The 22,488-nt window shown below is 48.1% G+C and overlaps 2 protein-coding genes and 1 long non-coding RNA gene across 4 annotated transcripts; 1 reads left to right on the top strand and 2 right to left on the bottom strand.

Moving 5' to 3' along the window:
• Positions 1-414: 414 nt before the first annotated feature.
• itga10 (integrin, alpha 10) lies at positions 415-17,933 on the top strand. Its single transcript, XM_003966276.3, has 30 exons — positions 415-1,345; positions 5,136-5,247; positions 5,327-5,436; positions 5,514-5,602; positions 7,195-7,309; positions 7,410-7,537; positions 7,954-8,102; positions 10,531-10,681; positions 12,407-12,572; positions 12,916-12,989; positions 13,069-13,213; positions 13,791-13,939; positions 14,068-14,211; positions 14,345-14,551; positions 14,635-14,765; positions 14,896-15,062; positions 15,159-15,301; positions 15,402-15,512; positions 15,600-15,685; positions 15,759-15,900; positions 15,991-16,083; positions 16,189-16,265; positions 16,347-16,436; positions 16,510-16,594; positions 16,679-16,792; positions 16,868-16,975; positions 17,052-17,165; positions 17,238-17,333; positions 17,412-17,525; positions 17,609-17,933. The coding sequence occupies exons 1-30, from the start codon at positions 1,291-1,293 to the stop codon at positions 17,660-17,662; spliced, it is 3,519 nt and encodes a 1,172-aa protein (XP_003966325.2). The 5' UTR covers positions 415-1,290; the 3' UTR covers positions 17,663-17,933.
• LOC115250284 (uncharacterized) lies at positions 1,226-1,932 on the bottom strand. The gene is made up of 3 exons (XR_003888862.1): positions 1,785-1,932; positions 1,454-1,691; positions 1,226-1,362 (listed from the first exon to the last, which is right to left on the bottom strand). It is a non-coding gene; the product is annotated as an uncharacterized lncRNA (long non-coding RNA).
• Positions 17,934-22,475, bottom strand: polr3c (polymerase (RNA) III (DNA directed) polypeptide C). Of its 2 annotated transcripts, none has more exons than XM_029838221.1 (13): positions 22,342-22,475; positions 21,277-21,423; positions 20,831-21,089; positions 20,454-20,740; positions 20,271-20,375; positions 19,724-19,897; positions 19,585-19,636; positions 19,447-19,507; positions 19,213-19,363; positions 18,594-18,695; positions 18,456-18,505; positions 18,214-18,363; positions 17,934-18,139 (listed from the first exon to the last, which is right to left on the bottom strand). In XM_029838221.1, exons 2-13 carry the CDS (start codon positions 21,421-21,423, stop codon positions 18,061-18,063), a joined length of 1,617 nt encoding a protein of 538 aa, XP_029694081.1. In that variant the 5' UTR covers positions 22,342-22,475; the 3' UTR covers positions 17,934-18,060. The 2 variants fall into 2 exon arrangements, with proteins under 2 accessions (XP_029694081.1, XP_003966326.2); XM_003966277.3 differs by having other exon boundaries at positions 20,460-20,740.
• Between the last annotated feature and the right edge of the window lie 13 nt (positions 22,476-22,488).

The raw sequence follows: 22,488 nt of genomic DNA, 5'->3' as shown, positions 1-22,488 counted from the left end.
ACCTAGAACTGTCCAATAATTTATTTTTCTAACAGGAACCGGTATTGCTTTACAGCGCCGTCAATGACACCAAATGACCGGAAGGTGGCGACATTTCCGCTCTTATCACTGCGAGAGTCTGATAATATGAAGGACCGTGAACGCCACATAAAATCTCCCTCTGTGGCGCATCTGAAACTCAAAGACGTTGCAAAGTCTCACCACATCTAGGCTCAATCTAATTCCCTCTCCACATTAAACAAATTAAGCTCAGAATTCACTGACGGCAGATAAATCCTTTCCAGCAGCGTCAGCTACAAATATTGCTGAGGTAACGCGTTGGTTGTCAAACAATAGCGAATGGTTTGAATCAAGAAAACCTGGATCTATCTATCTATCTATCTATCTATCTATCTATCTATCTATCTATCTATCTATCTATCTATCTATCTATCTATCTATCTATCTATCTTGTAGTACAATTTCTGATTTATTTTGCTAAATCTTTCTGCTTAATGCATTCAATAATTGCGATGATTTATCAGTAGTTCGGAATAGAGAGGGAGAGGGATGGACAGAGAGAGAGAGAGAGAGAAGAGGGGGGGTTAAGGGCAGAGGAGTGTGTTGAGGGGCCCCCGGGAGCGCTGGAGATAAACGCGCTCTTTCCCTTACGAGAGACAGATTTGTCACCGGAGGCACATATTTCCAACCGGCAACGACCTGATGACAAGTTGCCCGATTTGCTGCAACCGTGGAGGGAAAAACCAGAGGACAACTTTAGTCCTGCGCGGGTCAACAGCTCGTTCTCCTCCAGAGGCGCGCCGAGGGGCCAGGAGCGCTGCTGCTGACGGCGAGGGAAGGTGTTGAGCCTCAGTGATGTTTTAATGACCCGGAGCTGTGGCCCCTTGCTGGACGGGACCGGGGCGCGCTCTTCCCTTCACACCGAGGATTTTATTCCGATCCACGTGCCGTTATGGTATGTTTAGGATCGTCCCGTGCGCTTCGGTGAAACTTTCTCCAGCGGCCAAGTTCACACGCTCCACGGGGGACAGTAAAGGCATCAGGGTCACGTGTCTGGTGAATATATTTCATTGACTTTAACGGAAAGTACACGCGGTGATCTGAGCGCGCCGGGCTGGCGAACATGCCGCAGCAGCACCGTCGGATCCCATCTCCTGAGCAAAGAGAGAACTGACAGGCGCGCGCGTGTTTGCGTGCGTGTGCGCGTCGCAGGCCGATGCGCAACATTTCCAGCAACAGAACGTTTCCAACAGAAAATAAGACAGACTCTGCTTTCATCCACGTTCATAGATGGAGCTGCGCAAATGCGCGTGGTGTCTGGAGTTCATCCTCCTCCTCCTCAGCGGTAAGAAATCCTTTAATCTGCAGGTTTTAAAGAAAGGAGCTGCTTTAAAATAACCGACACTTTAAAACCAAGCTGTGTTTTTATCGTTTCCTCCGAGTCTGGACTGACCCATCTGTTATCGGCCTTTAACCTGCTCAAGGTTCAGAATTCGACGGTGCCACATGGTCCTCCAGGGCCGCTCGCAGACGCAGCGGGCTCCCCCTCCTCTCTGACAGGCGTTGATCATCCCGGCCCCGAGTTCCACCATCCCAATGTGTTGACATATACTTTTTCTGTCAAACCCAAAGCTAGCCTCTTTTCTTCCTCTCTTGTCTTTCAATTCTTGCCCATTGGTGTTTGCGAAGACCTGGCTGACCGCGAGAGAGGAAAGACGTGTGTCAGCCATATTTGCATGGACCAGGGCCAAAAGGTTACTGGTTCATCTCCAATTACGGCTCACCCCTTCCCACACGGGCAGCTGTGTAACCCGATCACGGCGGCCGTTCCTAAGGCTCCCACCATCCCTTAATAAGGCGGCTGTGGCCCGCAGGTCCTCCCGCCTCCTTTGGCAGTGCAGCCTCACACCTCGTTGGGGCTCCCCTGCTGAAATAGAAGAAAAGGCTCACTGTTGTTGATCAGATACGGCCTTTACGCACGCCGATAAGCACGAGCTTAACTGCTGCATTAGGGGAAGTGACTGTAAAGCAGCGGGAGATTTATAGGATAAGATGCAGCCGTTTCCGTCCGTGAGGTCTGATGAGAGCGCACTGATCCGCGCAAACATCCACGTAATGAGCAGCATCGCTCTGTCTGGAGCGTTGTGTGTGTTTGACCGCGTAAACTGTGACCAGAGCACATGCGATCTAAGCGTTCCTGCATGTGTGTGTTGCGCCGTTTCCGCCCGTGTCACACATGAGCACGTAGGTGAGCGAGTATGTGTGTGATGCTAATGGTTCCAGCAGAACTCCCCATGATGTGGGCAGCAGGCATCCGATGTCAGTTACGCTCCGTTCTGCTTTTACAGAGATGTCAAACGCAGGTGTGTGTGTGTGTGTGTGTGTGTGTGTGTGTGTGTGTGATGCATTATCATGACTTTCCGAACTTTAGCTGACAATTACTCCCACCCCCGCTCCCCCCACCAGATGGTGAGATGAAGCGCAAACATGATGGAGAATATGTTGAGACAATCTGTGAGGGGTGAGAACAAGGGGTGTATGTGTGCGCGCGTGCGTGCGTATGCGTGTGTGCGTGTGTGTGGGTGGGGGGGCTGGAGGGAGTACTGGAGTAAAGATGACAGAAACAGAGACATTTGCAGAAATCTGCCGACTGCTACAATTACTACGACATTGTGGACTTAAATATCACAGTACATTAATGTGAGTCGACAAACGTGTTGTCCTGGATGTAACACATGTTTCTGGTTCTGGTTTATTATAATTACTCTAAAACATATAAAATGAACTCATTTTGCACGTAACAATTTAACAGCTGTTCAAAAGTTCTTTTCATTGCGTTACAAAGCAAATGCAGCAATGTTTAGTTGTAGCATCTCAAGACATCGCAGGGTCTCGCTGGTTTAGCTGATTCAATACACAACCAGCTAACCAACTAACCAAACCCAAGTCCAACCTCACCTCAACAAAACCAGTCCTAACCCTCAAACAGTCCTTTGAAGTTGCGAGGACCAACCAAAATGTCCTCACTTCCCAGAAATGCCCTCACTTCCCAAAAATGCCCTCACTTTACCAGAAGAATGAGTATTTTGTTGCTCAATATGTAGCACAATAACACACACGCACACACACACACACACACACACAAACAGTCTATATGAATATATTCTTTACAATCGCAATTATGAATGTTCGGCAGCGCTGCCCAAAGCTAAATTTGTGGTTTTCAGAATCTGGAGTCTGTTTAGCTCGATAAATGTTTGCTGCCCGTTGTCACGGCAACGGCTGGTCGCGAGAAGGCCGGGCAGGGAAGACCATGGATGACGATACGGGTCTCTTAGATTCCGAGGGGACTGGAGAGGGGGCAAAGGAGAGAAGCGATTTCTGGGTTATGAGGAGATGAATGAAACTGGAGGATGATGGAGAAAATGGTAGCAGGGGTCTTTGTCAGGGGCCCCGTTTGCTGAAGAAATGCGGACTAAGGGAGGGTGGCCGCAGTGTTGCCACAAGAAAAGAGGGAATAATTTAACAGCGGCGTGCGTAAGAGGGATGGTGGTTGGGATGGACAGAGTTACTGTAGAGGAATACTTTGTTGCTGCTGGCGCGCTCCATTAAACATCTGCAAAGAATCAGAGATTTCAGCAAAGTCGCATTAAAACAAGCTTTGAATGAGTGAATGTTTATGTCCCCCAACAGTGAATGTTAACAATTAGAAGCGAGCAGATTTGAATTTCACTCCTCCCTCCATCACCCATTAGCATTTAGTTATTGGCCCCGAAACAAATGAGACCTTTTTGTTAGCTCAAAAGCAATCTGGGCTAATCCGCAAACACATTCACAGAATTGGATAAAAAGGAAGGACTATTTATGCAATAAACACTGAGATTCCTTATAAAAACGAAATGTCTGGAATAGCTTTCATGGGACAGAGAAATAAAAGAGCAGGTAGTTGTGTGGGAAAGGCAGCGGTGTAGCTGCAGCATATTAGGTTTCCCCCCAAACATGTGGAATCCTCCTCTGATTAGCCTGGCTGAGGTAACTCTCCGTGCACAGCAGCGTGCGTGTCAGGAAGTAGCTCCCAGTGATTGTAAGTAGCCGCGGCGCAATCACAATGTTCTGGCCTCGGCTCCCATCCTGCACCACTTTCATGAGGATTTTAGCGAAAAGGAGACGTTTTATTTTGAAATGATGAGTCCAAGAAGGTGCAAATAAAAGAGCAAGTTGGCGATTAAACGAGTTGTAAACATGGAAAAGGCTTCAGAATCTCTGAAAAGGGCTTCAAAGCCTGTAAATACTCCAGGTTCCTCACACAAATCAGGCAATTACAGAGCCTTATTTTCCAGTAGAGGAGTGTTTTAGCTAATTCATGCGCAACCATTTGCATGTCTGGAACCCTTCAGTCTGGATTATGATACCAACATTTAATCGTGTGAAACGCGCCTGTTCCACGACCACCTCTCTGCCCTCCGTCCTCCCTCCGTCCTCCCTCCGTCACGTCCCAGCCGTGCATGAAGGGGGGGCCTGTGTGCCGTAACAGGAGCCTCACTATGAAACACAGTTTTTCTAACCCACACCCTTCCTCGCCACACCTCCCCTCTCACTGAACCCCCTTTTTTCCCCTCTGAGGTTGTTGTTTATCCATCTTTTTCAGCCCCTCTTTTCCTCCCCAATCCCATTTCCAGGCCCACCAGGGAAAATAAAAATCCGCCACTGGGGAGGTGCAGCTATGTAGGAATTGATCAAATATTCCCAGAATTGGGCCGTTTCCAGCCTTTATTCATGCTTGCGTGCTAACTTGAGCAGCTAAATGAGAGTTGCCTCCTTTATAACAACAACATTAAATCATTATGGTGGCAAAAGTCACATTTTCATCACCTTAATGTTACATTTTATCCTTCCTGTGTGTTTGTAGCCACATTCTTCCTTCTTATGAATGAAGAGGATATTTTTTTAGCACGTTTTTGCTCGATAGGGGTTGTTTTTTTATAATTTGCGCCGACGTCTGACCAAAGAAACGAGGAAATCTTTACGATTCATCTCCTCTGTCATCGATCGTTTATCACTTTTATCAGCCTCAGTTCCTGTCGGGTTTTAGAAATGATGTTCAATACAGATAAAAGGCGCATTTTCTTTTTCAGAGCTGTGTCGGAGTTTCAACATAGACGTGAAGAATCCGCGGATCTTCAGCGCTCCCAACGACACCTTGTTCGGCTTCAGCGTCCTGCAGCACGACTCTCGCGGAGAAAAATCGTAAGATGGCGTCTCAGAGGTCTTCAGATGTAGAGATGGTAAAACACCAAGGGCACGTGGTGATATGATGTGTTGACAGGCTGCTGGTCGGGGCTCCCTGGGACGGGCCGGCCAACAACAGGAAAGGAGACATCTACAAATGCATCGTGGGAAAAGAGAGGAACTCCAAGTGCAGCAAAATGAATCTGGGTGAGAGAAATAAGGATCCTCAATAAATCCGTTCACTTTGTAACTTCTGGTGAACTTATTTCCTCCCCCTGTCTCAGGTGAGGCTGCTTTCCAGAACATTTCCAAGAACCTGAGGAATTCCCACCTGGGAATGACGCTGACCCCCGACTCACCCGATGGCTTCCTGGTACGGAAAACTCTGAGGAATTAGGGTTTTTTAAAAAAAAAAAAATTTGGTGGGTTGTGTAAGCGAGTCTGAGGGGATGTGGTCAGAGAGGGTTGTGTTTGTCAGACAATCCGCATGAATCAGCGTCGTTTGGCAGGTTCCGGAATGACTTTAGACCTGTGAGCGTGTGTGGCTCACTGAGCCCGCACTTCCTGTCCGGAAATTAATGAGAGCACGCAGGATGCTGACGTTGCCGTGGAGATACACTAAACCTGTTATCCAGTGCTGTTCTAACCAAGTGAAAGTTCCTGGTGACTGAAGACCCTCTATGTCTGTCACACACACACGCACGTGCACACACAAGCTGGCTAAGTCTAAACGATGTTTCTCTACGTTCCAGAAGCCTCAAGAAGTGAGGCGTGTGTGTGTGTGTGCGTGTGTGTGTGTGTGTGTGTGTGTGTGTGTTTATCCTGACTCCAGTGGTCGGGTCTATAACAGGATCGGAATGCGTCTCCGGCCTTTTGTTAATGACAGACCTCCTAAAAGCCAGAGCACCTCACTCACATTTCTCCATCTTCTCCCTCTTTCCTGCGTCCTTCTGTCTCTCCTTCCTCTCCCTCCTTCCTGTCTTCCTTCTGTCTCCTCGTCCTCTCCCTCCTTCCTGTCTTCCTTCTGTCTCTCCGTCCTCTCCCTCCTTCCTGTCTTCCTTCTGTCTCTCCGTCCTCTCCCTCCTTCCTGTCTTCCTTCTGTCTCTCCGTCCTCTCCCTCCTTCCTGTCTTCCTTCTGTCTCTCCGTCCTCTCCCTCCTTCCTGTCTTCCTTCTGTCTCTCCGTCCTCTCCCTCCTTCCTGTCTTCCTTCTGTCTCTCCGTCCTCTCCCTCCTTCCTTCTGTCTCTCCGTCCTCTCCCTCCTTCCTGTCTTCCTTCCATCTCCCCGTCCTCTCCCTCCTTCCTGTTTTCCTTCTGTCTCTCCGTCCTCTCCCTCCTTCCCTGTGTCCTTCTGTCTCTCCGTCCTCTCCCTCCTTCCTGTCTTCCTTCTGTCTCTCCGTCCTCTCCCTCCTTCCTGTCTTCCTTCTGTCTCCCCGTCCTCTCTCCTCCAACACGACCATAATGACAGGACAGAGGACGCCGACATGTTTCTCTTTTTCTTCCTCTCTCCTCACAACAACCCCATCCCCCCCCCCCCCGCTCTGTCTTTCCACACCGTCTGCTTTCTCCCACCCTTAAATCATAAAAATAAACCTTGGATATTTTTATGAGCCCCCCCCATTCCCCATCTCCTCCCTCCAACTCTACATTTCACACAATCAGAATCAAACGTTTTTACTGGTCTGGTGTTTCAGCTCTGTTAAACCCTTCAAGACGACAGCGACTGCCAGCGTGTCAACAATGCAATTTTCTCCCTCCGCGCTCTCTTATTTAATCCCAAACCACCGTTGTGGCTTTCCATGACACGCTTCCACTCTCTTTGTGTTTATTGTTTTTTGTTTTTTTTATATTTACAAGTCATTTAACCACTTGAGACTTTGACTGCAAATACAGCTCATATGAACAGAAACCTTCACCTGTCTGTGTGTGTGTGTGTGTGTGTGTGTGTGTGTGTGTGTGCGTGGCAGGCGTGTGCCCCTCTGTGGTCTCAAGAATGCGGCACTTCCGCGTTCAGCAACGGCATCTGTGCCTCTGTCAGTGACGACCTGGAGCCGCGAGAGGCCATCGCTCCGACCTCACAAAGTAAAACGCGCACCTGAGAAACATCCCGCCGGGTCGTTTCAACCAATCAGACGCCTTTTCTCTTGTCTCTTTTTAACCCCGCCCCTCCTGCGTGCGGCAGGGTGCTCCACATACATGGACATTGTGATCGTGCTGGACGGCTCCAACAGCATCTACCCCTGGTACGAGGTCCAGAACTTCCTCAGCAACATCCTCAGCAAGTTCCACATCAGCACGGAGCAGATGCAGGTGAGGGGGTCCAGGCCGAGAGGCCCGCAGGCGCCGACTGGTCAAACTGAAAATGGAAGCTTGTGGGTTTGACGTGTTTGGCCCTTTCGCACAAGCCACAGGCATCCATTGGCTGGTGTGCGGAAGAGTGAGATAAGCGAATCCCCTGATTGGAACTAAATGTAGAGTGACATGTATAAAAAAAGCTGGTTGGTAAAGTATGTGTGGAATTACTGGTTTTTATAAAGGAATGGGATATGAACTGTGCCAGCATCAGCAGAGAAAGGGGGAGAGTGGGGAATGTGAGGTAGAGAGGAAATAGCTCTGTTTTATTCGCTGAATTTTTAAAAATAGAAGCAGGATTAAACCTTGAACCTGCACCACCATGATCAGCGGCGCTGGTGAAACACTGTGTGCTTGTGTGGTCGAATGTCCAGGTCGGCATACTGCAGTACGGCGAGGTAGCTGTGCACGAGTGGTCCCTGAAGAACTACCAGACCACACAGGAGGTGGTGGAGGCCGCCAAGAACATCAGCAGACAGGAGGGAAGGGAGACGCGCACCGCGTATGCCATCCACAAGGCCTGGTAAGCTGCTGTTGCACTTGAAATGGAGGTTTCCCGGGTGGATTTACAGCATCTTTCTAGGTCTCTTATAATATAAATTAAAGGTTTTATATAATCTTTGGGCCGGCCTTCTGTAGATTAGCCTCTGACACTAGCTTAGCCCTCTTGAAAAGGATTAGCACGGAAGCTACCAGCATCAATGTCTCTTAATTACTTCACCAGGTTAATAAAGCTAAATCAGTGTAACTCCAGTTGCCATGGAGCACTTCCTGTTTCTACATACCTTGAAAAGGGAGTCAGCGTCAAGGTCACGCAGGTCATCGGCCAGCGCAACCGAAAAAATGCGCGGGGCCATTTGTAGGGGGCTATAAGGCATGAGGCGTCATATAGGTGGAAGAAACACTGCTTACAGATTCAACTAAAAACCTTTGAGTCTCCTCAGACTTGAATTCTTGCTTTATCAAGGTGCTGGACCTGATGTCAGGCCACGGGGTGGCATTTTGAGATGTGTATTTTGGACACATACACACACAAACGCACACGAACAGGTAATTGGAGAGTTCCTGTTTTCTGGTACATTTAATGGCAAAAGTTGCAGTCGAGGGTGTTTAGGGGGGGCATTTAAAAGGTAGTTGAAAAGCAGTGGCTGGAAAATGGAGCCAGTAAAAATAGTGTAACTGCGGCATTTAAGACATTACTGACGGGAACTCCAGACACGGTCGCCCCGTTCACAGCGTTTAAGACGGAGAGTCGGCTCTTTGGTGCTGAGGGACAGTGGCTGGCGGTGCCTGTGTGCTCCAGTTAGGGATTTCTGGGTCGAACTGGGAGGGGTTGACTGAGATAACTGAAGCGGGGTGGTGCTGGCACCGGCCAGGAAAGGGACAGGGTAGAAAAACAGAGAGGTTAGCCGAGCTGGAGGAGTCGGCTGCTTGCTCAGCGCGGCCGCAGGTGTGGCACACGCTGACCCAAGTCGTTCTCCTCCAGCTGTAACAACACACACACGAATCAAGCCATATTTCTGGATCATAGCGTGCACAGGTGCTGCTTTATTAGGCCTCCAGCTGCACGCGTGCATTATAGCTGCTACCTGCAACCTCAGCCATAACCCTCCGCATCGTTGACCTTTAACCTTTACCCTTACCCGGCCTTAGTTTAAACCTAACCCCACTTACAGCCAACCTCTTAACACCGCTCCCAAACATAACCCCTGCGGGGTTCTTTTATGACTTTGTCTTAACTTAACTTGTGTTCAATTTTACAAAAATTGGACCAAATAAAAACAAACAAAACGGCATTTTTTTTCTCAGTTTTTCTCGGAAAAGTGGTTGGTAAATGACACACGTCACTACTGAGATGGCTTATTCAACAGCGTTGATCCCTAAATAGATCTGCCCTCCGCCCCTCCCAGTGGAAAGTAACAGATTTTGGTCGGGTCAGCAGTAATGAAGCGAACCCTTTGAACGTATATTAGACGTCAGACGGAATATGAACATGAAATGAGCCTCCACAATTGGATTAACCACAGATTTTTGGACCCCTCCACCCATCTGAGACACACACTCACACACACTCACACAGGCTGCTGCGGTGGCTTATTACCACACTGTTGTGACTCCATAAAATTGCTTGTAAATGCAACCAGGCCTCCAAATTAGCTCCATTCACTTTCTCTCCTCTTTCATCTCCCCTCCACCCTTCCTCATCTCCTTGTGTCGTCCTTCTTCAGTCCTTTTCGCAGCTGTTACCTGTCCTCCTCTCAATTTACCTCTTTTCGAAACTGCCTTTTTCTTGTCCTTCCCCCCTGCCTCACTTCACCTTTTTCCCGTTTTTCTCTACTTCATGATTCATTTCTTATCACTTGTTGCCATAAGACGTTTCTCCATTTTCTGTTTGCTCCTCTTCTCCATGTAATTAGCAAACTGCATGGTTGAAACGGTTGTTTTTAACTCTGAGCTTCTTGCGGCTCGCCACAACACTATATTTAGGAAAAGGCAGCAGTTGGGCCTGAAAATGACTGTGTGTGTGTGTGTGTGTGTGTGTGCGAGCGTGCTGGTCTGAGGCTTACCAGCGCTATTCGATCCAGTGCTTGCAGCAGGTCCCAGTGAGAGCAGGTTTTCTGCAGACAAACAGGGCGCGGCGCTCAGGACAGTTCATGCGTGTTTGTCATTTGGGTTTCCTGTCTGAGTCATGGCACAACTGGATGGGAACGCACACACGCGATTGCCTGATTCACTGTCACACACGCCGGTTCTGGCAGGGATCAATTAAACCCCACTGCTAATAATATGCCTTTCATGCATAACTGCCCGTCCAGTCCAGTTTTGATTTGTTTTGTTCAGTTTCTCAACTGTGTTGCTGTTTATTATCTATGAGAAGTACTTAAATTGTGTTATAGAAAGCTTCTACTTCTAATTTCTGGCCACTACTTTTACCACAAATCTGCCTGCAGCACAGAGGCCTTCAGCCCGGAGCGTGGAGCGCGGGAGGGCGCCACAAAGGTGATGATCGTGGTGACGGACGGAGAATCACATGACGGAGAGGAGCTACCTGATGCCCTGAAGGAGTGTGAGGACAGAAATATCACCAGATACGCCATAGCTGTAAGTCCATCTGACAAATGTGCATTCACAAGAAACATAGAAATGCAGCTGATGTGTAAAGAAAGGAGGTGGCGCTGCCCTTATCGCCCATATTTGGGCTTCATTGCCCTTCATATGTACAGTTGAACCCTCACATTCCTCAAACATTATGTAAAAAAAAGGACACAGTGACCATTTGCACCCACAAGCAGCCGAGTAAAACCGCTGCCCAAGCTTCCAAAATAACCCCCAAATGACTTAATGGAGCCCTGGAGTCCACTGAAATAGCAGTGGGAACAAATGCAAATACTTCCTCTGGGTCCCCACCCAACACCCCGTCCACACGGACGCGCCGAGGGGGGGCATGATTGTAGTGTCAGCGTGGCAGACAGACTGCGTGGAGACCCCTCCCTTCCCCACAACAGAAGCTGCAGCGCCTCCAGACTCCAATTGCAACCACAGAAGAAGAGAAGGCGCACAAAACACCGAGGCGCAGGCAGCGAATGTCTCACACACTCACCTCCTCATTTATGGACTCACGGTCTGAATTATTGTAATGTTGGGTCTTGTTACGCTGCACTGAAATGGGTTTGGCCCATTCATTATCAATATTTAAAATAATTACATGTTTTTCAGGGAAATGACCCTTTTGCTTTGCTTGTTTGGCATGCCTGAGGTGTGTGTGTGTGTGTGTGTTCTTGTACTTTCTACATATTGAGCAGCAAAATCTATTCTACCAGGAAACTTGTAGACATTTTTTGGACGTGAGGACATTTTGGTTGGTGCTCCCAACTTCAAACGACTGTTTGAGGGTTCAGACTTAGTTTTATAGTTGAGGTTAGACCTTTTTAGGTTATGGGTTCGGGTTTAGTTGGGATGGTTCAGGTTAGGGGCTGGGTAACGCACTGTCTAGGAAAGTCCTACAAAGATATAAGTACGAGGATGTGCATCTAAGGGTGTGTGTGTGTGTGTGAGTGAGTGTGTGAATGGCTCACATGGGTCACACTGTTTTCTCCATTAGTGACGGTCGTGGACTAACATCTGTAGGTTAAGACCTTCTGCAGACACACGTATGTAATGTGTTTGTCTCCGTCCACACTCCAGGATGTTTAAGAACTGGACTCTCATTTTAATGCAGCTGGCAGCCAGGGAAGAGGGTATATAAGATCTTAAATGTATTCAAACGCGGCGCTGGGTCTGCAGCCCCTCTCCACCCTCGGGATCCTCGGAAAACAGGATTTTCTCAGTTTTCGTGGCTGCTGGGGTCACCAGGGGAGATTCTTGGTTTCTCATGTAGAAATGTCTCGGGGGTGCTTCAGGTTGGCCCCGTCCTCCTGGAGTACGTCTCCCCCGTCAGATGTGTAGTTTAGAGAACCATTTGTGACGCTTTCCAGACAATTCGAAGCCTTTAGTTATGACTTAATAGCTGGTGAATTAAACTGTCCTGTGTATATTTTCATTCAGCCCCAGAAACAATGGAAGTATTCAGTCCTTAGAAAAACACCACGCTGTGAAAACACAGCTCTAAGATCTACAGTGGAAATGCTGCACGCACTTATTTTGAAGGATTAGATGGTTTTAGCTTTTGAATCATTCCAAAAGTGGTTTTTCAGTCATAAAACGTATCTTCATATGTTCCACGTGTTAGATATGCTGGTGTAAAGCCCTCATGGTGACACAGCTGACCTGCTTTTTCTTTTAACCCCCCCCACCCCCGTTTCTCTTCGTCCCACGCAACCTTTCCAGGTCCTCGGTCATTACATCCGACGGCAGCAGGACCCCGAGACGTTCATCTCTGAGATTAAATACATCGCCAGCGACCCCGACGACAAGTACTTCTTCAACGTGACGGATGAAGCCGCGCTCAATGACATCGTGGACGCCCTTGGCGACCGCATCTTCACCCTGGAAGGTTTGTGGATGAATTTATTTATTTCTTGCTCTCTGAAATGAGTGTCACGGATGATTAATGGCAAACGGCGGTAGCTTCGATTTAAATCACTTATTTTGCTTCAATAATCCCTCGGTTTCCAATGACATCACGCCTATAAACACGCACGGTAATAACTATAAACGACTCTAGAGGATGCGAAGCAATGCCACCCTTTTATTGTTGAGGGTAGTCGGAGAGGAAGGGGCAGGAAAGGTCTGTCTGCCACCTGGGGTCTCCTGGCTGGAGCTGATCCTGAGTGGGTCAGGAAGGAAGGGAGGAGACGAGTGAAGGAGCCTTGACCTGTTCTCTCTCTCGCCTGTAGGCACTCTGGGCTACAACGAGAGCTCCTTCCACATGGAGATGTCTCAGATCGGCTTCTCCACACACACGCTGGACGTAGGTTCCCCTTATCTTTGAGTGACATGCCCGTGTTTAACCTCCGAGGGTCTCACCCGTGTCCTTCTCCGCTCTTCAGGATGGCATTCTCTTCGGGATGGTGGGCGCCTACGACTGGGATGGCGGCGTGTTGAAGGAAGGGATCTACGGACGCGTTGTTCCATCCAGAGAGGCCTTTGAAAGCGAGTTTCCGCTGGAGCTCAAAAATCATGCAGCTTATTTAGGTACACTTAGATCCCACTGAGTGATGAACAACAACCGCGCTACATGTCAACGCATCAGCATGACTCTGATCTGTTGTGTATTCGGTTGTATTACATTTTTTGGAGCATAAAGGTCCAAAATGGCCCCCTCCACACATGAGAAAAAGCTGCCTAACAAAGGATGTCTGGTCTCCGGGAGCCCGCAGCGTCTGGGTCTGGGTCGTAGCTGGCTGCTAAACACAGATTTCTTTCAATAATGAGCACAAATTTGAAATGATCCTTAACACAACATCTTCACTGTTTGCTTTTTCGCTTCATTTTCCTGAAATGTAACTTCTGAATGAGCTCCTGTTGCGGAGCCAACTCTAAAAAAGCACGTCTGAGCTTCTCGCTGAAAAGCAGGCCCTAATACTCAAGCCAGACTTCAGCCCTCACCAACGTGTAACCTGATGCAGGCAAATGTAGATGTAACACAATCAATGCGCTTTTCCCAAAAAACTCTCATCAAATATACTAAATGGCCAACATGTGTGCATGGATACGAGCATGTAACAGTCGTTCTGACGTGCACGGTGACCCACCTGTGATGTGCTCGCAGGTTACACTGTGTCGTCAGTGATCGTTGGGGACTGGAAGAGGCTGTATGTGGCCGGGGCTCCTCGATTCAAACACAAAGGCAAAGTCATCCTGTTTGAACTCAGCGATGACGGTGATGTCAACATCGCACAGGCCCTCAATGGAGAACAGGTAACACGTTCTTCTTCAGTCTGTTCCCCCCCTTTTTAAGAGGTTTTCTGTCTGACGAAAACGATCAGAACGAGAGCTCCACCTACTGGCAGAACACCGAAACAGCATTTTTCTTTTCCCAACTGCAGATTGGGTCCTACTATGGCAGCGAGGTCTGTGGGATGGATGTTGACCAGGACGGCATCACCGATCTACTTCTGGTCGCAGCTCCAATGTACCTCGGCTCAGGGAACAAAGAGGCCGGTAGAGTCTACATTTACTCCTTCACTGGGGTGAGACAGCTGTTGCATTTATTCTTCTCTATAGGGATCGTGCATTTATTTATTTGTTGTTGTGCCTCTTATTGCTGTTTATTATTGCAATATTGCCAGTATAAGGCATTTCCTTCTCTCGTTCTTCCTCAAGGAGGAGGTGTTTGTACCGAACGGAACCCTGATATCTGAGGAAAAGGCCCAGGATGCCAGGTTCGGTTATGCACTGGCCGCTGCTCCAGACCTCAATCATGACGGCTTCACTGATCTGGTGGTGGGAGCCCCCCTGGAGGACGAGCACAAGGGTGCCATCTATGTCTACCACGGAGACGGCATTTACGTCAACCCCCATTACAAACAGGTTCTTTTTTTTTTTTTGCGTGAGTTCGACCACATCGAAGGAGAGGACACGTTAAACGGAGGTCTCTCTGTGTTTGATTCCAGCGCATCCCAGGCTCTTCCCTTTCCCCCTCCCTCCAGTATTTCGGCCGTAGCGTGAGCACCCGGTTGGACCTGGATGGAGACGAGCTAATAGACTTGGCGGTGGGAGCGCATGGCAGCGCCGTCTTGCTCAGGTGGGGAGGGAAGTTCTCAGCATTTCCTGAAAGGCAGCAGTGTTAGCTTCTTCAGAGAGCACAGTTGGTTTTCAATTCCCTGTTCAGGTCAAACATTAAATCCCACTTTGCTCGTCCTCCTCCTCCTCAGCTCTCGAAGCATAGTCCAGATCAACGTGAGTCTCTCCTTCCAGCCACATTCCATCAATGTGATTCAGAAGACCTGCCAGAGAGGAGGCAGAGAATCGGCCTGTCTGAATGCTACGGCCTGCTTCACCACAGTGTCCCGCTCCCCCGGACCCCACAGCAACAGCTTTGGTATGACGGAATCGCAGATTTTTTTTTTGTGAATGGTTGGAGCGCGAATCGCCCAGCGCTCACCGTCTGTCCCACCTGCCTCCTCCTCCCCCTCAGACCTCTGGGTGTCCGCCACGCTGGACGACAGGAAGCTGTCCGCGCGGGCGTTGTTTGACGACAGCTCCCACAGGCAGACCCAGCTGGCGGTCCGGGTTCACACGGGCCGAACCGTCTGCTACAAACTTCCCTTCCATGTTTACGTGAGTTTGGCAGGGTGCAAAAGTTGGAAACCGAGGCGGCGTTCGCGTGCGGGACGCAGGTGCCGATGCTGACGTCATGGCTGATGTTTGTTGGCTGCAGGACACGGCAGATTACATCCGACCCATTAGCTTCTCCCTGCGGTTCAAGATCAACAACACCGAGAGCGGGCCAGTGTTGGACGAGGGCTGGCCGACCACAGTTAAGAAGTCTGTGAGTGGCATCTTTCCTCTCCGACATACATCGCGTTTCCCTCCTTTAGTCTCCATCCAACACGTCTCGCAATGTGCATCCCCGCAGATCCAGTTCTTTAAAGACTGCGGTGAGGACGACGTGTGCACGACAGACCTGGTGCTACAGGCTCACATGGACATCACGGGATCGAGGTCCGGATGAGTGTCCTCTCGTCTCAGGAATGTCCTTGCTTGGTAGTGAACGCCGGCTGTGTTTTCCCCACAGACAGAAGCCTTATGTGATTCGCAGCCCCCGCAGGCGCCTGGCGGTGGAGGTGCAGCTTGAGAACAGACTGGAAAACGCCTACAACACAAGCCTGACGCTGCACTATTCAAGAAACCTGCACTTCTCCAGCCTCAGCATCAGGGTAGACCGCACAAAAATGCCCGCTAACATATTCCGCACCTCTCTGGATTTAACATCCAACTAAAACGGCCTTTCTCTTTCTTGCATGTAGGAGGACGTCAACTTTAAGTTTGAGTGCACGGCGCTTGACGCCAACAGCCACTCGTGCAATGTCAGCTATCCGGTGTTCCGCTCCCAGTCAAAAGTACGTCCGGGAAGAGTTGCTCACCAAACTGGAGTGCGCCGACTCGTGCTTCGCTTCCATTTGGTGAAACGTGTCACCTGAGCAACCTTCTCTGTCTGTCCTCAGGTTAACTTCATGTTAGAGTTTGAGTTCAGCTGCACATCTCTGCACAGTCGCGTTCAGATGAAGCTCCACGCCGCGAGGTAGACGGCGGGCGTGCACGCGCAGGTGGCGGATGTCGTTTCCATAGCGCCGGTACTCATGCAACTCTGCTTGTTCTACAGCGACAGCGTGGAACGAGAGGAGACTCTGAGGGACAACAGCGTTCAGCTGCAGAGTTTTGTTCAGTATGAACCAGACCTGTTTGTTAGCAGGTGTGTGTGCAGACATCATTTACATGATGTTGCTAGTTTTTCCATAACCTTCTGCCTGTTCTTTCCTGCACAGTGACTCCAATTTGAACAGATATGAGGTCCATCCGACTAGAACCGTGTCAGAGGCCATCGGACCGGAGTTCCACACACACCTGAGGGTACGACAGCTCAATAGCAGTAAAAAAAAAAAAAATCACTAAAGAAGTTGACAAATCATGACAGCAAAATGTTTGCGCTTGTAGCTGCAGAACCTCGGCTGTTATTCTGTCAGCAATCTGGAGCTCAGGCTGCGTCTGCCCTCTGTGGCTGCAGAGGACACCGTCTTCATGACGGTCACTGATGTCTTTTCATACAATGTGAGTAATGCGGCCACATGAGCATTCCTCGCTCATTACAAATCATTTTTAAGGGTTTTTTTAACCGGCCCGTAGGCGACAGGGGTGAACTGCAGCGTGCAGAGCGACTTGGCGCAGCTGAAGGTCAGGCAGACGGATGTTCGCACCCTTCACCCCGAAGACATGATGCAGAATGACGTCCTGGTGAGTACCCTGCTGGCACAGCCGCCGATGACAACCGGAGCGTCGGCCCGTTTGAAAGCGTTGCCCGTTTGCTCAGAACTGCAGCCGGTCGTGGTGCGCGGAGGTCGTCTGCAGGGTCCAGCAGCTTCTGAAGGGACAGGCTGTCGTCGTCCGCGTCAGCCGGAGAGTTCACGATGACTTTTTCAGAAAAGTGAGTCAAATGAGAGGCCGGTTTTTAACCCATGTTCCCGTCCTGCGAGTAAACCAGCGTCTCTTTTAACAGGCCAAATATAAATCAGTGAAGATAATAGGAGCCTACCAACTCACAGCGCAGGAGACAAACCTCATCACTCTGGGTAAAGAAACTGTCTGGAAGGAGGTAAGAAGGCCGCAGTCCGATTTTAAATGGCAGAAATAGACCTGGATGCATTTTTGACTGATCCTTCTCCTGGTCCAGACTGTCTTGGAGGTTCTAAAGGGTCGAGCCATCCCCATCTCACTCTGGATTCTGATCGGAAGCGTCATCGGAGGCTTGCTGCTTCTGTCCCTAATTATTTTCATACTGTGGAAGGTATGCTGGCTATCTTCATTCCAGAAAAAATGTCGCCCCCCCCCCCCCGCCGAAACACTAATTCCTTCCTCATTTCTCCCAAGTTGGGATTCTTCACCCGCAAACAGAGAGGAGAGGATGAAAACCAGGAGGACTGAGCCCTGCATTTGCACCCGTGAAGACAAGGTCTCCAGCTCATCCCAGGCGCACAGATAATCCTGGAATTGGACTCGATACGATCAGGGAAGGGACTTGCAGGACCAAAGGACACTTAGGGGGTCCAACAAAAAGCACTGGGGAGCACTTGTGTAAAATTGAAACAAACAATATTAAGACATTTTTCTATTTAATAAACAGACTTTTTCAAGGTTTTACAACTCACTCGGTTTTGTTTGTTCTTAAAATGAAATTAAATCTATTGAAAATGTGTATTATTGTGCTAAGTTTATTTTTTACAGATGTCTTAGGATTCAATACAAAGAACTAGATTTAATAAAATATAATACATCCCTACTAACGGACATGCCCAAGAAGCAACGAGGAGACTTCCCTACTATCAGCTTGTGGCAGTGGCGCTGATGTAGGACTCCAGGATAAAGATGGTGTCGTCTACCTGGTTCTCAGCTGAATCCAACCTGGTGGAAAAGGAGAAGAAAACCAGTAAAAATGGCATCGGCAACAGACGGAGGAAACCAGTTTGGTTTTTTACTTGTTTATATGGAGGCGTAAGGAATCCAGCTGCTGCTTCTCGGGAGCTGTGATCATCTCCTCCACCTCCGTCAGCTGCTCGGGCTCGGCGCCGCTGGCCTGGAGGGACGCCAGGATGGCCTCGATCCTCTGGGATTTCTCCAGAAGACGCCTGTCCGTCAAGCAGAATAACAATCGGTCAGAACGATCCCAGGAAACATTAGAAACATTAGTGCTATTAGAGGGGAAACCTGGGGAACTCACTTGCTCTCTTTGGACTCAAACAAGCGTCTCTCTATGAGGTTGGCTACTGTCTGCACAGGGAAAACAAGTTACAGGCGGATAAATCAGAGGGAGGCAGGCCTCCGTTAGCCAGAGCTCTGATGGAGGAGGGTGTTGTACCTTGTAGCAGTTCTGAAGCAGCATCCTTGCTGTCGGGAGTTGATTACAAGTGTATAGATAAAAGGTACGAGACGGTGCAAAGTCGGGAGTCTTTGGGATTTCCTGAATAATAAAAACCAAACTGTTACCGCCACCATCGAGCACGTCACAGAAATCTGTGTAGGCAGTTTGGGGTCAGAAAACACAGCCTATCTATGACTAAGCCTAAGGTGCCTGTAGTCTATTTGGCTGTGAAACTAGAACGAGCGATCCCTCCCGTTTTCCTGCCATTCCGGTTTATTTTCCCACTCTTTTCTATACTTCTGCGATTGCTTTTTTGTGTGCCACCTAATCTGGCTAGTGTCAACCTAGTAGTGAAAACCGCTCTTTGTCCTCATAGAGGATCTTTTGAACATGTCCACACAGGAGGCATCAAGCGACTCGTGTGCGCATTCCTGGTGTGTACGGGCCAGGTTGACGGTTAGGGCAGGGCTAGGTGTTAGGGCTAAGTTTATCTGTGAATAACAGGCCATTGTTTATCCCAATCTTCTATGGAGGCTGGGCCAGACAGCCCATCGCTGGTACTCATTTATTTATTTTAGTTTGGGATTTTATAGCTTTGGTGTGTGTGGGCGTGTACCTGTAGCTGCACCAGGTTCTGTGAAAGCAGCATGTAAAGCATATCTTTGGCCTCTTTGGCTGGAACCATGGCAAAATCCTCCACCTGCTTTTGCTCCAGGTGGCGTTTCCTCAACAGCAGTCGAAAGATGCGTGCTGATCGAGATCCAAATCTGACGACGGGAAGAACTATTACACTGGGCCGCTGATGACCCAACACGCGCAGCTTTTATTTAAAACGCCGACAGTCACCTACCGCTCCTGCACGATAGACTCCAGTGTGGCACGGGCCAGATTAGCCAGCACTTTGTGCAGATCTGAGAGCCGAGTTAAGACAAACGAGCTCATCAACAGGTCACCATAAGGACTGAAATACAATAACATTCAAGGATACTGACAACAAACATCCCCCCTCCACTTTCACCAGCTCTTCCCACAAACTCCATCTAGGACAAGAAAAAAAAAAGAAGAAGAAATCTAGACAGTAAAAGTGAAGACTAAATGCTTTGATGTGTTTATTACAGTGATCTTACCGGATCATCCACCAGTAGGGTCAGGTACTGGTCCAAGATTGGTCTGGCAATGTTATAAGTACTTGGGAGAGACCTGAAGATCTCGTTGGCTGAGAGAGGCTTTGTGCAACTGGCTGTGGGCGAAGTGGTCACCTCGCTCATTCTCAGCATCGTCCTCACTATTTCACTGCTGGTCTAAAATAAGGTGTTTGAATGTTAATGGCCATTGAATAAATCCTTCATAATGCAATAAAGTGTGGAAATTATATTGTGGTCGGGATTTTAAAGTATGCGGTCAAGATACCGAATCCTGATTTTACCCCTGAAGGCAAAGGCAACAACTTACAACAAAGCTTTTTGCATTTTTAAACATGAGCTAATGATTTAAGTTATGATATGAGAGCGTAGCGCAAATGTCAACTTCTAATGTGTGAGGAGGCAAAAACCAGACAGCCTTTTCCTTAATTTCCCGATTCAACGCTAAGCAGCTGGAAACAAAGTTGCCGAAGAGCTCCTCCCTTGAGCCAGTTTAAAAAGCACGTTTCATGTGTCCATATGTGAAACACACCTGGTCCAGTTTATTAGCTACAGCGCTGATGATGGCCTGGTCTCTGAAGTGGAGATGGAACCTCTCAAAATTCACCTGCCAGTAAATCCCCTCATCGCCATGTGTCTAAGAGTAAGAGAAATATCTTATATTCAATATATACGGTGTTTATATTTCAACATTTTATATGTCAATAAAACACACATCCACCTCTGGATCCATTTTAGCCTTCTTTGCAATCGTTTGGTCAACATCCTCACTCGAGAGCCTGCGCTTGCCTTGTCCCCTGATTGTGACCTGAGGGACCCTGTAACAGTCTGGGAAACTCTCTGGCGTGGGCGCCGACGCGCCAGCCTGGGTTGCAGGCGTAGCCGGAGCGGCGCTGTCTGCCTTGCCTGCTCCTGCCACCGGAGGGCAGCGCTGAAGGAAATGGGTCTCCACCAGCTTACAGAAAGCAGAGGACACCTCGCTGTAATCCATGCACTGGCCATCTGAAATGAGGCATTTGTCAGACTATGTTCAGAAAACCAGCAACAACGCAGCAAGATTTTGACACTGATTGATAAAGAGGCAATACTGACCCTCCATGTTCTGTGTGAGGCGGTCGGCAACAGTCTTAACTGTTCTACTCATGGTCATTTCGCCTCTTTGTAGTAATTCCTCTATGATGAGCTCTCCAGTGTCTCCGTACAGGGTTTTAGCGGTGTAGATGTAACGTGGGTATCGTAGGATTCTCAGAATTTTATTAGAATTTGCCTGATAGTTGGTGGGACGTCCAGGTCCTCTGTGGTTGAACACGCAGACCCCATTCTGCACCAGCACACACAGGACCTTCTTCACCTTCACGAAGAGAAAAGATGTGGTTTATTATCTGATTAATACCATTTTCTAGTAAAACAATAGATGCTGCATGGAACAAAGACCACATTGAAAAAATATGTACATATTAAATTCCTTTCATATAGAATTTCTTTCGTTTTATGAGTAAATTTCAGAGAATAAGTGAATATTGTTGGGTCAAGCACACCAGGTCCCGCGGCATGCCAGTCTCATGGAGGATGGTTCTTAAATTCTGTGATCCACTTCTGAGCAGGTGTGTTCCTAGTTTTTCTACTACTTCTCCAAAGTGCTCCCGCAGCAAAAGACCACACAGGCGTACCTCCTGGGTAGTCATCTGCACAGACAAAAACAAAGAAACATGGATGAAGAAAGATCAGATGTTTCCATACATTGGTCTGTCTCCTTGTTTGACCTCTTTTTACCTCCACCAAGAAGAATGGGATAGCCGGCGTTTATCTGTTTGATTGATTTTAGAAAAATAACTCAATAAATTCTGAACTTATTTTAATAAAATTTTCAGGAAATGTTGATAAAGGGAAAAATGATTACATTTTGGTGATGGTCCAGAGTCCAGATTACCTTGTATTACTACTGCCTATACATACGTATTAGTACTGGCTAACTGGTAGTTATTTATTTAAGGTTTATTTATAACGGAACACAACTCAGGTCTCTCTCCAAGTGCTTTGATTCTCTAATCATTTTCAGCAACCATTTCAGCTCTCGAATACCAGATGAGCTGCATATGGTGACAGACAAATTCATTGAATGTATTCGAATTCATTGGACTATTAATTTTGGGTGTAAGTCACAATATGTGAGGAAATGACCTGCTTGTATTTCAATGCCAACAAGATGCCCTAGCTTTAACTTAATCAAAGACCAAGTTTTATTGCCTTAAATTCATTCTAAACCTTAATATGAAAGAATGGAACTGAATGATATAAGATAAAAAGAAGCATTTATTTTTACACGTTAAAGTGTGTTTTAGGAATAGAGCACACTTAAATAAACAAACCTCCAAAAAGCAAACTAATGCACAAACTAATTAAAGATAAAGATGATTGTGTTAAGGATAACAAAGCCATAGTTTCCTCCGTGCATAGCAGTGAAACGTGAATTTATTACGCTACAACTGAACTTCTATTAACCGCATCACTGAAACACTTTTTTTCCATCTCAACGAACCGACCATCGGCCTTTATGTCAACGTGTTTTTGTACAAAATGTACGTCACAAATATCTCACATACCTCTTGGAAATTAAGAACAAGTTGATCAAGGGGGAAAGTTGAGCGTGTAAGAGGCCGACAGCGCAGCCAGTAAATACATGCAGCTTCCGTTAACAACACGCGAACACTTCCGCCTTCCCACCGAGCTCGCGGGGGATTTGTCCAGCG

Source organism: Takifugu rubripes, chromosome 7 (assembly GCF_901000725.2).
Source record: "Takifugu rubripes chromosome 7, fTakRub1.2, whole genome shotgun sequence".
NCBI lineage: Eukaryota > Metazoa > Chordata > Actinopteri > Tetraodontiformes > Tetraodontidae > Takifugu > Takifugu rubripes.
This window is presented reverse-complemented; position numbering and strand designations above follow the sequence as displayed.